This window comes from Mus caroli, unplaced genomic scaffold (genome assembly GCF_978045245.1).
Source record: "Mus caroli unplaced genomic scaffold, Mus_caroli_1 scaffold_2, whole genome shotgun sequence".
In the NCBI taxonomy this organism is placed as follows: domain Eukaryota; kingdom Metazoa; phylum Chordata; class Mammalia; order Rodentia; family Muridae; genus Mus; species Mus caroli.
In genome coordinates this window covers 94,487,245-94,500,978 of record NW_028227257.1, presented here as the reverse complement: position 1 = coordinate 94,500,978, position 13,734 = coordinate 94,487,245, and the positions used below count along the sequence as shown (strand labels likewise).

General features: G+C 34.9%; 1 protein-coding gene across 1 annotated transcript; it reads left to right on the top strand.

Moving 5' to 3' along the window:
* The first annotated feature begins 4,666 nt into the window (after positions 1-4,666).
* On the top strand, positions 4,667-5,620 carry LOC110306368 (olfactory receptor 5AP2-like). The gene has a single exon (XM_021178512.2). It carries the CDS (start codon positions 4,667-4,669, stop codon positions 5,618-5,620), a length of 954 nt encoding a protein of 317 aa, XP_021034171.2.
* Positions 5,621-13,734: the final 8,114 nt, after the last annotated feature.

Genomic DNA, 13,734 nt, shown 5'->3' with positions numbered 1-13,734 from the left:
AAGCAGTATGAAAGAGAATTGAAATTTTCTTAATTTCATAGGGGAAAAGCAATAGATTGCAATGAGGCACATAGGAGAAGGAGTCCCTAGAGATGAAGGAACATACCCTACTTAAATGAGAAAGAATAGTTTTATAATCTCTAAGACTCTAACCTCTAAGAATTGCTCATCATTCTTTACAGCTGTGTTATTGATACTGAATTTTCAAAGGTACTGTATTCTTATAAGCCAAGTAAAAGACAGCATTGATTACATGATGAGTATAGAGAAAACAGATGCATCCTATCCTTGTACTGGACAGTCTTGTGAGTTTATATGAATTATTACTCTTTTCATTAGAATAATAGAGCATTCCTTGCCTATGAAAGGACTTAAGCTTTTAATCTAATTTGTTGTTGTATAGGGATTTGGGAAAGAAAGAAAAAGAAAGAAAAAGAAGCAGACAGATCTAATTGCAATTCAATGACTTGCAAATGGTAATGAGACAATGTAAAGATTTTCAGTGTTTTGGCTTCCTGACATGAAAAAATTTACAATCTTATAAATTTAAGTTACTCACTGACAGGTTCCCAATAGCTTTAAGTGGTAAAAATGCTATACACATTTTCATTACTAAAACACTAGATTATCAGCAGAGATAAACAATACAAATTCTCTGATATAGAGCCCTTCTGAGACAGAGTTTGTCTATGCAGACATAGCTGTCTGGGAAATCTTGATGTAGACCAGCCTAGCCTCAACCTCACAGACGTATGACTGCTTCTGCCTCCCAGGTGCTTGGATTTAAGATGAGTGTCAGTATGCCCAGCATAATTAAAAGCATTTTTTTTTTTTATTTCAAGAAACAGCTAAGGAAATCTTAAAGCTATTTTTAAAATACCTTGGAAATTTACACCAAGAAACCATCATCTCTGGATAGCAGTTTGACTGAGAAATTATAACATCATGAAGATGGACGCTGCAAATAAACAAAAAAAAACCTAATATGTAAAATTCTAGAGGGGGAAGTTTGCTGTGCATGCTATGAGAGGCAACTTATATTGTGTTTTGGTAATAAAAGTTTATTAGTATTGGGAATTCTTAAAATGTATTTTCAGCAACTTCAATGATATAATTTTGTTAAAAGATATGTTAACTTTACTGTAATTAAATATTACCAGAAGATTTAAGGAAGCTATGAAAATTAACTATGGGTATTCTTTGTGCAAGTGCTGACATTGGTCATTGATATTTAGAACGATTACAAAGGTTAGAAGGATGAGCCTCAGGATGGATGTAGAATCCATACTTGAGTTGATTATTAATTAATTAATTAATCCAGGTTAAGTTGATTATTCACAGAAAGCTGATGATTTGTAAGTTATATTTCTTCTCTACAAAAGGGAGGTAACACTGTTTAATCGCATGAGACTTAAATAAAACAACCCAATGAACACTTACCAAGACTGTAAGGAGCAGAAAGTCATTAAAATTTTATACATTAAATACTAAATACGTGCATTTTCTACTACTTGTTACATTTTGTATATTTACCACATCTGAGGTATTTTATTATTTCATTTGCTTTTCTTATATTTGTATACTCAGGGGCCATGTTGGAATGAGGAAACAAAGATGCATTTTTTTTCCTGCTTCTGAAGTTATTACTGAGGTTCATAGGTGACTATCACTCTAAGAAAGAGGCTATCCATCTGTATCAGGGATCTATAGGTATAGTGCAATATGGTGTTGAATAGTGGAAAATATTGTTGCACCATGAGCAAAGGTTATGCCTTAGGCTACAACACTGTCTAGTGAATACCCAATATTTAATTGACTTCAGTTCCTGAAGATGATAACAAACATAGACTTTGGACAGCATCTGCTAATTCTTTACCACTAATTTGTGTGGAGATTAATGTAGGACTGTGGTTGCAGGCGTTATACTCATCAATGAAAATAGAAAGGTGTATTAGGTCTTAAAATCTTGACAATAGTAATAATAATAATAAAAACTATGTAGAATAAATCAGAGTATGTTCTAATCTTGGAATTATCCATCTCCTGTGAGTGATGCTGAATCAAGTGCTTTGTTTCATGTTTTAAAATATGTATTCATACTTACTTTAGTACAGTTTTATTTTTTTCTCTTAACAATATACTATTTGAATATAATTCAAACAGTCTACTGATGTCTATTGCATTCTAAATTTTAATTTTAATAAATAGATCAAACAGATGCTTCATTTAAATTTATTTATTCATTTATTTTTCATTTTAAGGCGTTTTTATTAGATATTTTCTTCATTTACATTTCAAATGCTATCCCCAAAGTCCCCTATAAACTCCCCCTGTACTGCTACCGAACCCATCCACTCCTAGTTCCTGCCCCTGGCATTCCCCTGTACTGGGGTATATGATGTTCACAATACCAAGGCCTCTCCTTCGATTGATGGCTGACTAGGCCATCCTCTGCTACATATGCAACTAGAGACACAGCTCTTGTGGGTACTGGTTAGTTCATATTGTTAATCCTCCTATAGGGTTGCAGCCCCCTTTAGCTCCTTGGGTTATTTCTCTAGCTCTTTCATTAGGGGCCCTGTGTTCCATTCAATAGATGGCTGTGAGAATCCACTTCTGTATTTTCCAGGCATTGGCACAGCCTCATAAGAGAAAGCTATGTCAGGGTCCTGTCAGCAAAATCTTTCTTGCATATGCAATAATGTCTGGGTTTGGTGGTTGTATATGGGATAGATCCCCGGATGGGGCAGTCTCTGGATGGTCTTTTCTTCCTTCTCAGCACTTCACTTTGTCTCTGGATCTCCTTCCATGGGTATTTGTTCCCTATTCTAAGGAGGAATGAAGTATCCACACATCGGTCTTCCGTCTTCTTGAGTTTAATGTGTTTTCCAAATTGTATCTTGGGCAGTCTAAGTTTCTGGACTAATGTATGCTTATCAGTGAGTGCATATCATGTGTGTTCTTTTGTGATTGGGTTACCTCACTCAGGATGATATCCTCCAGATGCATCCATTTGCCTAACAATTTCATGAATTCATCGTTTTTAATTGCTGAGTTGTACTCCATTGTGTAAGTGTACCACGTTTTCCGTATCCATTCTTTTTTTGAGGGACATCCAGAAAATCAAATAACCCTATTAAAAAATGGGGTATAGAGTTAAAGAAAGAATTCTCAATTGAGGAATACCGAATAGCTGAGATGCACCTGAAAATGTTCAACATCCTTAATCATCAGGAAAATGCAAATCAAAACAAGTCTGAGATTCCACCTCACACCAGTCAGAATGGCTAAGATCAAAAATTTAGATGACAGCAGATGCTGGCAAGGATGTGGAGAAAGAGGGACACTCGTCCATTGTTGGTGGTATTTGAAGCTGGTATAATCACTCTGGAAATCAGTCTGCCAGTTCCTCAGAAAATTGGACATTTTTCTATGGGAAGATCCAGCAATTCCTCTCCTGGGCATATACCCAGAATATGTTCCAATTTGTAATAAGGACACATGCTCTACTATGTTCATAGTAGCCTTATTTATAATAGCCAGAAGCTGGAAAGAAAACATTTAAATGTAATAAATACAATGAAATGATGAGTTTTAACTTTACTTTTAGTACTTTACACTTCTCCATTGCTATTTTCATGAGTAGACTAATTTTTTTATTTAAATTTCAAATTATTAAGTTGTTCCATTAACCCAATGTTTTCCTAGAAATAGGTTCATAGTATCTCTGGTGTTTTTAGTTTTACTAATCAATTATTATTATTATTATTATTATTATTATTATTATTATTGTTGTTGTTGTTGTTGTTGTTGTTGTTATTATTATTATATTTGTTTTTGACTGAAAATTAAATTTTAAAATGGTATATTCTAATGTACACCTAAGTGAGAATTGATATATACATTTTGTATAATATACAAATAGGGTGAACCTGTTTAGGGTTAATACCTATCTTCTCACAGTTTATTATTTGGTAAGCAGAAAACATGGAGCTGTTTTATTTTAAGACATGGACATATTTAGTACATAATAACATCTTCAACTTAACCTATGGTAGGGTCTGTTATAGTTTTGTGATTCTCAATTATAGACTTGTAGTTGTATGAGAGTTTTTCCAGTCCTTTTGAATCAAGATTTATTTTTATTATTATTATATTTTTATTATTTATATTGTAATATTTAACATATTTATATTTATTATTGGTTGTATGAGGCAATCTTTATTTTTTTCTTATCTTTATATAAACCATGTCTGAATGAGCATAGCCTCAATTTCCATTATTTATTGGTCGTAAATTGTAAAGTACCTCAGGTCTTCCTTATCATTTATGATTCAATTTGTTTACTTTTAATAATTTAAGTTACTTTATATATACTGACACAGAGAAGTAGGAGAGTTAAGTAACATGTGCCATGTTTCTTTAGTTGTATGTATAGTACATAAATATTTATAATTTTGTTAATCATTTATAATAAAGATTGTTATGTCAGAACAAATGTTTTTGACTCTGATATTAATATCTCACTATTTTATAAAAATTTGTGTTTATCAAAAATCTATGTGTGTATTTCTGTTTTATTCCTTACATTTGTTAGTATTATATCTGTACTCTACATTAATAGAAATTAATTCATTGTTCTAACAGTTCTTGTGTTGCAGCACAGATGGTCAGACCCGTGAAAGGAATCCAAGATAAGAATGCCACAGAAGTGACAGAATTTATTCTTTTGGGCCTCTCAGACAATCCAGACCTGCAAGGTGTTCTCTTTGCATTATTCCTAATCATCTACACGATGACACTGGTGGGTAATTTGGGCATGATGGCCCTGATTAAGATTGACCGAAGTCTGCACACACCTATGTACTTCTTTCTCAGCAGCCTTTCTTTTGTTGATGCCTCTTATTCTTCTTCTGTCACCCCCAAGATGCTAGTGAATCTCATGGCTGAGGATAAGAGCATTTCTTTCAATGGATGTGCTACCCAGTTCTTCTTCTTCGGTTCCTTTTTGGGAACTGAATGCTTCCTACTAGCTATGATGGCCTATGACCGCTATGCAGCCATCTGGAATCCTTTGCAATACCCAGTTCTTATGTCTGGGAGAATTTGTTTTATGTTGGTTTCTACTTCATTCCTAGCAGGTTTTGGCGATGCGGCCATCCACACAGGGATGACTTTCAGACTGTCCTTTTGTGGCTCTAATAAGATCAATCATTTCTATTGTGACACCCCACCCCTGCTCAAACTCTCTTGCTCTGACACTCACATTAATGGCATTGTGATCATGGCCTTCTCCAGTTTCAATGTCATCAGTTGTGTTCTGATTGTTTTGATTTCTTACCTGTGCATCCTCATTGCCATACTGAAGATGCCTTCTGCAGAGGGAAGACACAAAGCCTTCTCGACCTGTGCCTCCCACCTCATGGCTGTCACCATCTTCTTTGGAACAATTCTTTTCATGTACTTGCGCCCTACCTCTAGCTACTCTATGGAACAGGACAAAGTTGTCTCTGTGTTTTATACAGTAGTGATTCCAATGCTTAATCCTCTCATCTATAGTTTAAAAAATAAAGATGTTAAGAAAGCAGTGAAGAAAATCTTACATAATTGTGTGGTTTGAGGCAAGGGTATATATTTTCACCCTATGTTAATTGTATTGCTTTTTTTTGGATACATACACACTAATATACACTGAAACCTGAATTTGATTTGAAGAGCTGTGTTTGCTGTTTCTCTTGTGCACAATATTTATGTGAAATATATATATTTTAAAATTTTTATTGGATATTTTCTTTATTTATGTTTGAAAGGTTATCCCCTTTCACAGTTTCCCCTCTGGAACCCCTATGTCCCATCACTACTCCCATTGCTTCTATGAGGTTGTTCTCCCACCCTCCCACCCATCCTCCCACCCACCCACTCTAGCCTACCCACCCTGGAATTCTCCTACCCTAGGGCATTGAGCCTTAACAGGACCAAGGGCCTCTTCTCCCTTTTATGCCTGACAAGGCCATCCTCTGCTACATATGTGATTGGACACATGGGGTGTTTTTTATTTTTTTCACAACATACTTGTTTACAACCTTCTCTGTGGTAGCATTGATGATTTGAGATAACACACATCTTTATTTTTTAGTTTCATATATATGCCTACTTGGGCACTTATGAAGAATCAAACAGTACTTGAGGAGGTGTAGATTTATAAATGTTGGAAATTATTTGGTATGTGCTATAGTTTCTGTTTATAAGTGCAATTACTCAATTTGCTCCAATATGTATGCGTATATATACTCACTTGTATTTATATTATTATATGTATATTTGAGATCTCTTTCTCACATGTATTAATTTTGGCTTAATAGATTGTCTTGGAGAAAAAGAGACATTATTTTCAGAATGGTTATTAACATGTATTATCAGGGGGATAATAGGATTAGGCAAATAGAATAGAACATGATGAGTGCATAAAGAACTAGACTCTAGTAGTTCTTTCTTGTCTCAAATTGTACTTCCATGGTAGTCTGTTGGTCTGTAGTTTGCCAATAGGAATATTAATCATTTAAAGCTAGACAATTCTTCTAGCAGGGTACAGTTCCAATCATGGAAGTTAGTTGAGGGCTGTCATTTGCTCAAAAGCCTAGAACTTAGGGCAACATTAAAGAATTTCAGTGATCTGAACAGCACTGACTGACTGCAGATGGCCGCATGTTTCATGTATTCTGTAGCCAACCATCCTAAATGAGACAGAACAAGGAATCTTGGCACATATTATATTAATTAAGGGCTATAGCAAGAATAAGTGATTATTTGTTCAATTTGTAAATTCATTTATTAATGTTTCTCAAGTCAGAATCACAGTGTTTTAACTGTTATTAAACTGCCTAAAACATTCAGGTAGTTTTTAATAAACACTTGTCAAATTAAATTGTCTGCCATATTTGTGTGGTGTATGGTAGGAGCTAAATTTGTTATATAAGATATTTGTTATATAAGATATCCTCTTCAGTTACATTTCAAATGCTACTCTATCACCCGTTTATAAACAAGCCAACTTTGGACATCTGTCTTGAACTCAATGTTTTTTGATTGCATTAACTCAATAGGTTAGATTAATTCTGGCATAGATCCAAAGGTATACAGTTCTTAGGACACTCAGCTATGAATAGAACCCAGATTATTTTGCTAAATTTAAAAGACATCCATGGGCCGGGGGTTGGTGGCACACACCTATAATCTCAGCACTTTGGAGGCAGAGGCAGGCAGATTTCTGAGTTTGAGGCCAGCCTGGTCTACAAAATGAGTTTCAGGACAGCCTAACTCTACAGAGAAACCCTGTCTCGAAAAAGCAATAAATAAATAAATAAATAAATAAATAAATAAATAAATAAATAAATAAAACAAAAAACTAACTAAGGAGTAAGTGGGTAGATGAGCACCCTTTAGAGGCAAAAGGGTGAGGAGTTTGTGGAGGGAAGATATTTAAAATGCAAATAAATAAAATAATTAATTTTTTTTAAGAAAAGAAGGCCATTGGGGTGAAGGATGCCTCAGTGGAGGGATGCCTGAGGCCAGCTGAGTAGTTCTGGTTTTCTCTTGATGGTAACCACAGAGAAAGAGCATCTGGGCTGGGAGGAACATGTGTTCTTGACAAGTGTCTTGGTAAGATTTACACCAAGATATTTTATATTATTTGTAGCTTTGTGAAGTCATTTCTTTCCCTAATTTCATTTTCAGCCTGTTTATCATTTTTAGGAATTAATTTTGCTGATTTGTTTGAGTTAATTTTAGCCACTTTGCTGAATTTGTTTATCAGTTATAGGGACTTTATGGTAGAATATTTTGGTTCACCTACATATAGTATCATATTATCCTTAAATCGTGATGCCTTGACTTCTTCCTTTTCAATTTATGTTCCCTTGATCTCTTTTGTTGTTGAAATGCCCTATCTAGAAGTTCAAAAGCTATGTTGAATAGATAGGGAGAGAGTGGGCAGCCTTGTCTTATCCCTGATGTTAGTGAAATTGCTTCAAGTTTTTAATCCACTTAAATTGTTGTTGGCTGATATTTTGCTGTGTATTGCTTTTATTCTGTTTATGTATGTACCATGAATCCCAGATATCACTAAGACTTTTAAAATAAAGAATCTTGTATTTTTCAAAAGGCTTTTAAGACAGCCAATGAAATGATCATGTGATTTTTGTATTTGAGTTTGTTTATATAGTGGATTATGTTGATGGAATTTCTAATTTGAACCATCCCTGCTTCCCTGGGATGAAGCCTACTTTATCAGGGTGAACAATGGTTTTTATATGTTCTTGGATATGGTTTGTCAGTATTTTATTGAGCATTTGTGTTGACTTATATTTATAGGACATATTGCTCTTAAGTAGTCTTTCTTTTTTAGGTCTTTGTGTAGTATACATATCATAGTAACAATGGCTTCATATAATGAATTAGGTAAAGTTCCTTCGGTTTCTATTTTGAGGAATAGTTTGAGGAGTATTGTTATTAGCTCTTCTTTGAAGGTCTGGATGGAATCGTTCACTAAAACCACCTGGCTATCTGCTTTCTTGGTTTAGGGGGTTTTTAATGATTATTTCTATTTCTTTAGCAGCTTTGATATTATTTAGATGGTTTACCTAATTGTGATTTAATTTGGTACATGGTACATGTCTAGAAAATCATCTATTTCATCTAGATTTTGCATTTTTATTGGGTATAGTAGGTTACAATGATGTTTTAAATTTCATGTTTTTGTTGTTATGTCTCCATTTCCCTTTCTATTTTTTTGTTAATTTGGATATTGTCTGTGTAGCTTTTATATTGTTTGGCTTAGGGTTTATTTATCTTGTTGATTTTCTCAAAGTATCAGCTATTGGATTTGTTGATTCTTTGTATCATTTTCTTTGCTTTTTTAATGGTTGATTTCAGGCCCAAGTTTGCCTATTTTCTGTCTTCTACTCCTCTTGGGTGTGTTTCCTTCTTTCTATTCTAGAGCTTTCAGTTGTGCTGTTAAGTTGCTTGTATAGGATCTCTCTAATTTGTTTATGAAATCACTTAGTGCTATGAATTTTCCTCTTAGGGTTCTATCATTGTGTCCTATAAGTTTGGGTATGTTGTGTTTTCATTATCAATGAATTCTATAAAGTCTTTGATTTCTTTCTTTACTTCTTCTCTGACAGAGTTATCAGTCAGCACAAAATTGTTCAGTTTCCATGAGTATGTGGGGTTTTGTTGCTTTTGTCCAGGCTTAGTTAGTGGTGATTTGATAGAATGAATGGGGTTGATTCAATTTTCTTGTGTCTGTTGATGTTTGTTTTGTGTCTGATGATATGGTCAATTTTGGAAAAGGTTCCTTGAGGTGATGAGAAGAAGGTATCTTGTTCTGGGATGAAATGTTCTGTAGATATGTGTTAAATCCATTTGGTTCATAACTTCTTTTGGATTCACTTTGTCTCTGTTTAGTCTCTGTTTCAATGACCTGTCCATTGCTTAGAATGGACTGCTAGTAGTCGTCAACTATTATTATGTGAGGCTGAATGTGTGCATTGAGCTTTAGTAAAGTTATTTTTTGTTGTTGTTGTTGTTGTTGTTGTTTTTATGAATGTGGGTGCCTTTGCATTTGGAGCATAGATTTTCAGAACTCAGATTTCATCTTGGTGTATTTTCCTTTGATGAGAATGAAGTATCCTTCTCCATCTCTTTTGTTTACTTTTGGTTGGAGGTCTCTTTCACTTTATGTTATAATGGTGACTCCAGTTTGTTTTTTTGGTGTGGTTTGCTTGAATAATTTTTTACTAGCCCTTTACTCTGAGTTAGTTTCTATCTTTGCTGCTGAATTCTTTCCTATATGCAGGATAATAATGAATCCTGTTGGTGTATCCATTCTGTTAGCCTGTGTCTTATCTTTTGGGAACTGAGTCCATTGATGCTGAGGGATAATAAAGACCAAAGATTATTAGTTCCTATAAGTTTTGTTGTTGGAGGTGTTATTATATGTTTGTAATTCTCTTCGTTTGGGTTGTTGTGAGGTGATTAATTTCTTATGTTTTCTTGGGTGCAGTTACCCACCTTATGTTCTTTCTAGTATCCTCTGTAGCACTGTATTAGTAGAAAGTCATTTTTTAAATTCAGTTTGTCATGGAATATCTTTGTTTCTCCTCTATGGCAATTAAGAGCTTTGTTGGGTATAATAGCCCAGCCTGGCATCTGTGATCTCTTAGTGTCTGAATGACATATGCTCTAAATTTTCTGTCTTTTTGTGTCTTTTGAGAAATCTGGTGCAATCTGATAGGTCTGCTGTGGCCTTACAGGTTTTAATATCCTTCTTTTGTTCTTTATATTTAGTGTTTTTAATATTATATGCTAGGAGAATTTTGTTTTCTTGTTTAATCTATTAGGTGTTTTTAGGCTTTTTGTATGTTTATGGACATCGCTTTCATTAGGTTAAGGAAGTTTTCTTTATGATGTTGTTGAAGATGTTTTATGGCCCTTTGGAGTAGAAATCTTTACCCTCCTCTATTTCTATTATTCTTACATTTGGTCTTTGTTTCCCAAATTTCCTGGATGCTTTGGTTAGGAAATTTTTATACTTTGTATTTTCTTTGACCAATGTTTTCATATCTTTTGTAGTATCTGTTATGCCTGAGCTTCTCTCTTCCACCTTTTGTATTCTGTTGGTGAGGTTTTCATCTATAGCTCCTGTTCTTTTTCCCAGGTTATCTATCTCAAGAGTTGTCTACATTTGTGATTTCATTTTTTTTTATTACCAGTTTTAGGTCTTGGACTGTTTTGTTCAATTCCTTCACCTGTTTGATTGTATTTTTCCTTTATTCCTTTAAGGGATTTATGTTATTATTCTTCATTGGCTTCTAACTTGCCTATATATATTTTTTTGTATTTCTTTAAGTGAGTTATCTGCATCCTCCTTTAATGCTTCTATCATCTTCATGAGGTGGGATTTTAAGTCCTATTCATCTGTTTTCCTCAATTAGATTTTGCTCTTCAGGTGTGTTAGGTTATCTAGGGCTCACTGTCATAGGCAAGATTGGTTCTTTTGGTGACAAATTACATTTTACCAAGCACTCAGATAGAGGTGCAGATCAGAATGAAGATGGGTCACAGGAAGACCAGGATAGATCCCATGTTCGATGGGCTCTGGTTTCACATGTGTTCCTAGTTATGATAGAACTCCTGTGAGAAAAGTAGTCTGTGGAGGGGGCCAGGCAAGGCTTCAGGTGGAGGAGCAGACCTGACAGAGGATGGAGCTCAGGTAGAGTAGAATATCTGGGAAAAGGAAGGGAAGCTAACCCATATATTTCAGGGTCTCATGTCTGATTGAGGGGTGGGAGAGGGGCAGTGAGAGAATAGACTTACCTCTGAGATATCAGGATGCTCAGAGCAGTTTGGCCTGAGCCAGAGTGGTAGGTCAACAGGGAAGAATGGTCAGGGAGAGAACGTTTCCTGTGCTGTTAGTAGTCTGGTGAAGGTAGCAGGAGACTGGAAGTTCCTCTGGGATGGCAGGTTGTGCAGTGTAGTTTGGCTTGGCCTGGAGGACACAAAGATCATATAAGATGGGTAGAGGAAGGGAAGCTTACCTGAGTGGTTCAGGAGTATGTTGGAGGTGGAGGAGAGGCTTCAGGAGAACGAAGGTCCACCTGTATGGTTCTGGAGTTTGAATGATTTGGGATTCTGTATGGTTCAGGAGTCTGGTGGAGGTGGCAGAGTGGCAGCAGGAGAATGGAAGTTCCCCTGGGATGGCAGGCTGCTCAGGGCCAGTGATTTTTTTTATACGCTTATTTTTAATTAGAATTACAGTCACTTCATCACCTCCCTCTTCCTTTACAAATCTCCACAAAGAGCACTATCAATGCACTTTATCATTTTATTTTGATAAATTTATTTTATAACCATGTTATATATATAAGATAGGAGTATTTGGATAGTGCAAATCCTTAAGGACTCCATAGAGAAAAATTAAGCTTATGGTTATTTCTTACTCTGAAAAGAGGAAGAATTATGCCTATGGAGTCTATAACATATCTGTGATCAATATGGACTGAATGTGTCACCTTACTTTCATTATTGGATTTTTGACATCATCTATGATGTAAGACACAGAAATGGAGATGTTAAGGGGAAAAAGGATTAGTTAAAGACTCAGGCACATACCATGTGGCTTAAAAAGCCAGAACTTAAGTGTATGCATCCTTCTTCTCAACTACTTGGCAGTCCCCTCCATGCTAGTCCATAACTTTTACCTCTATAACTCATATTCCTAAACTCAGGAAAGTTAACAGAGGTGGCAGCACTCTGAGATTCTGAGAACTCATTATTCCTAGTTACAGCAGCTCCAGCCATCACATTAAAAAAAGGGAAAGAATAGATGTTATGAATCTAACCCCAGATTATCCTATGTTGTGCTTCAGTTCCCCAAGAGTATAGCAAAGCAGTATGAAAGATAATTGAGATTTTCTTAATTTCATAGGGGAAAAGCAATAGATTGCAATGAGGCACATAGGAGAAGGAGTCCCTAGAGATGAAGGAACATCAAGTATACCCTACTTAAATGAGTAAGAATAGTTTTATAATCTCTAAGAGTCTAACCTGTAAGAATTGCTCATCATTCTTTACAGCTGTGGTAGTGATACTGAATTTTCAAAGGTTCTGTGGTCTGATCAGGTAAGTAAAAGACAGAATAGATTACCTGATAAGTACATAGAAAAGGGATGTATCCTATCCTCGTACTGGAGAGTCTTGTGAATTTATCTGAATTATTATTCTTTGCATTAGAATAATAGAGCATACCTTGCCTATGAAAGGACTTATGCTTTTAATCTAATTTGTTGTTGTATAGGGATTTGGGCAAGAAAGAAAAAGAATCAGACAGATCTAATTGCAATTCAATGACTTGCAAATGGTAATAAGACAATGTAAAGATGTTTAGTGTTTTGGCTTCCTGACATGAAAAAATTTACAATCTTATAAATTTAAGTTACTCACTGATAGGTTCCCAATAGCTTTAAGTGGTAAAAATGCTATACACATTTTCATTACTAAAACATTAGATTATCAGCAGAGATAAACAATACAAATGCTCTGATATAGAGCCCTTCTGAGACAGAGTTTGTCTATGCAGACATAGCTGTCTGGGAAATCTTGATGTAGACCAGCCTAGCCTCAACCTCACAGACGTATGACTGCTTCTGCCTCCCAGGTGCTTGGATTTAAGATGAGTGTCAGTATGCCCAGCATAATTCAAAGCATTTTTTTTTATTTCAAGAAACAGCTAAGGAAATCTTAAAGCTATTTTTAAAATACCTTGGAAATTTACACCAAGAAACCATCATCTCTGGATAGCAGTTTGACTGAGAAATTATAACAGCATGAAGATGAATGCTGTAGATAAACAAAAAAAAAAAAAAACCTAATATGTAAAATACTAGAGGAGGAAGTTTGCTGTCCATGCTATGAGAGGCAACTTATATTGTGTTTGGGTAACAAAAGTTTATTAGTATTGGGAATTCTAACAAAATATTTTCAGCAAATTCAATTATATGATTTTGTTAAAAGGTATGTTAAACTTAACTGTAATTAAATATTACCAGAGTTAAGAGTTAAGGAAGCTATGAAAATTAACTATGGGTATTCTTTGTGCAAGAGCTGACATTGGTAGTTGACATTTAGAATGATCACAAATGCTAAAAGGATGAGACTCAGTATGGATGTAGAATC

What these genes read in the sequence shown, in the direction of transcription:
- LOC110306368 (XM_021178512.2), top strand. Translation starts at nt 4,667, where the DNA reads ATGGTCAGACCCGTGAAAGGAATCCAAGATAAGAATGCCACAGAAGTG.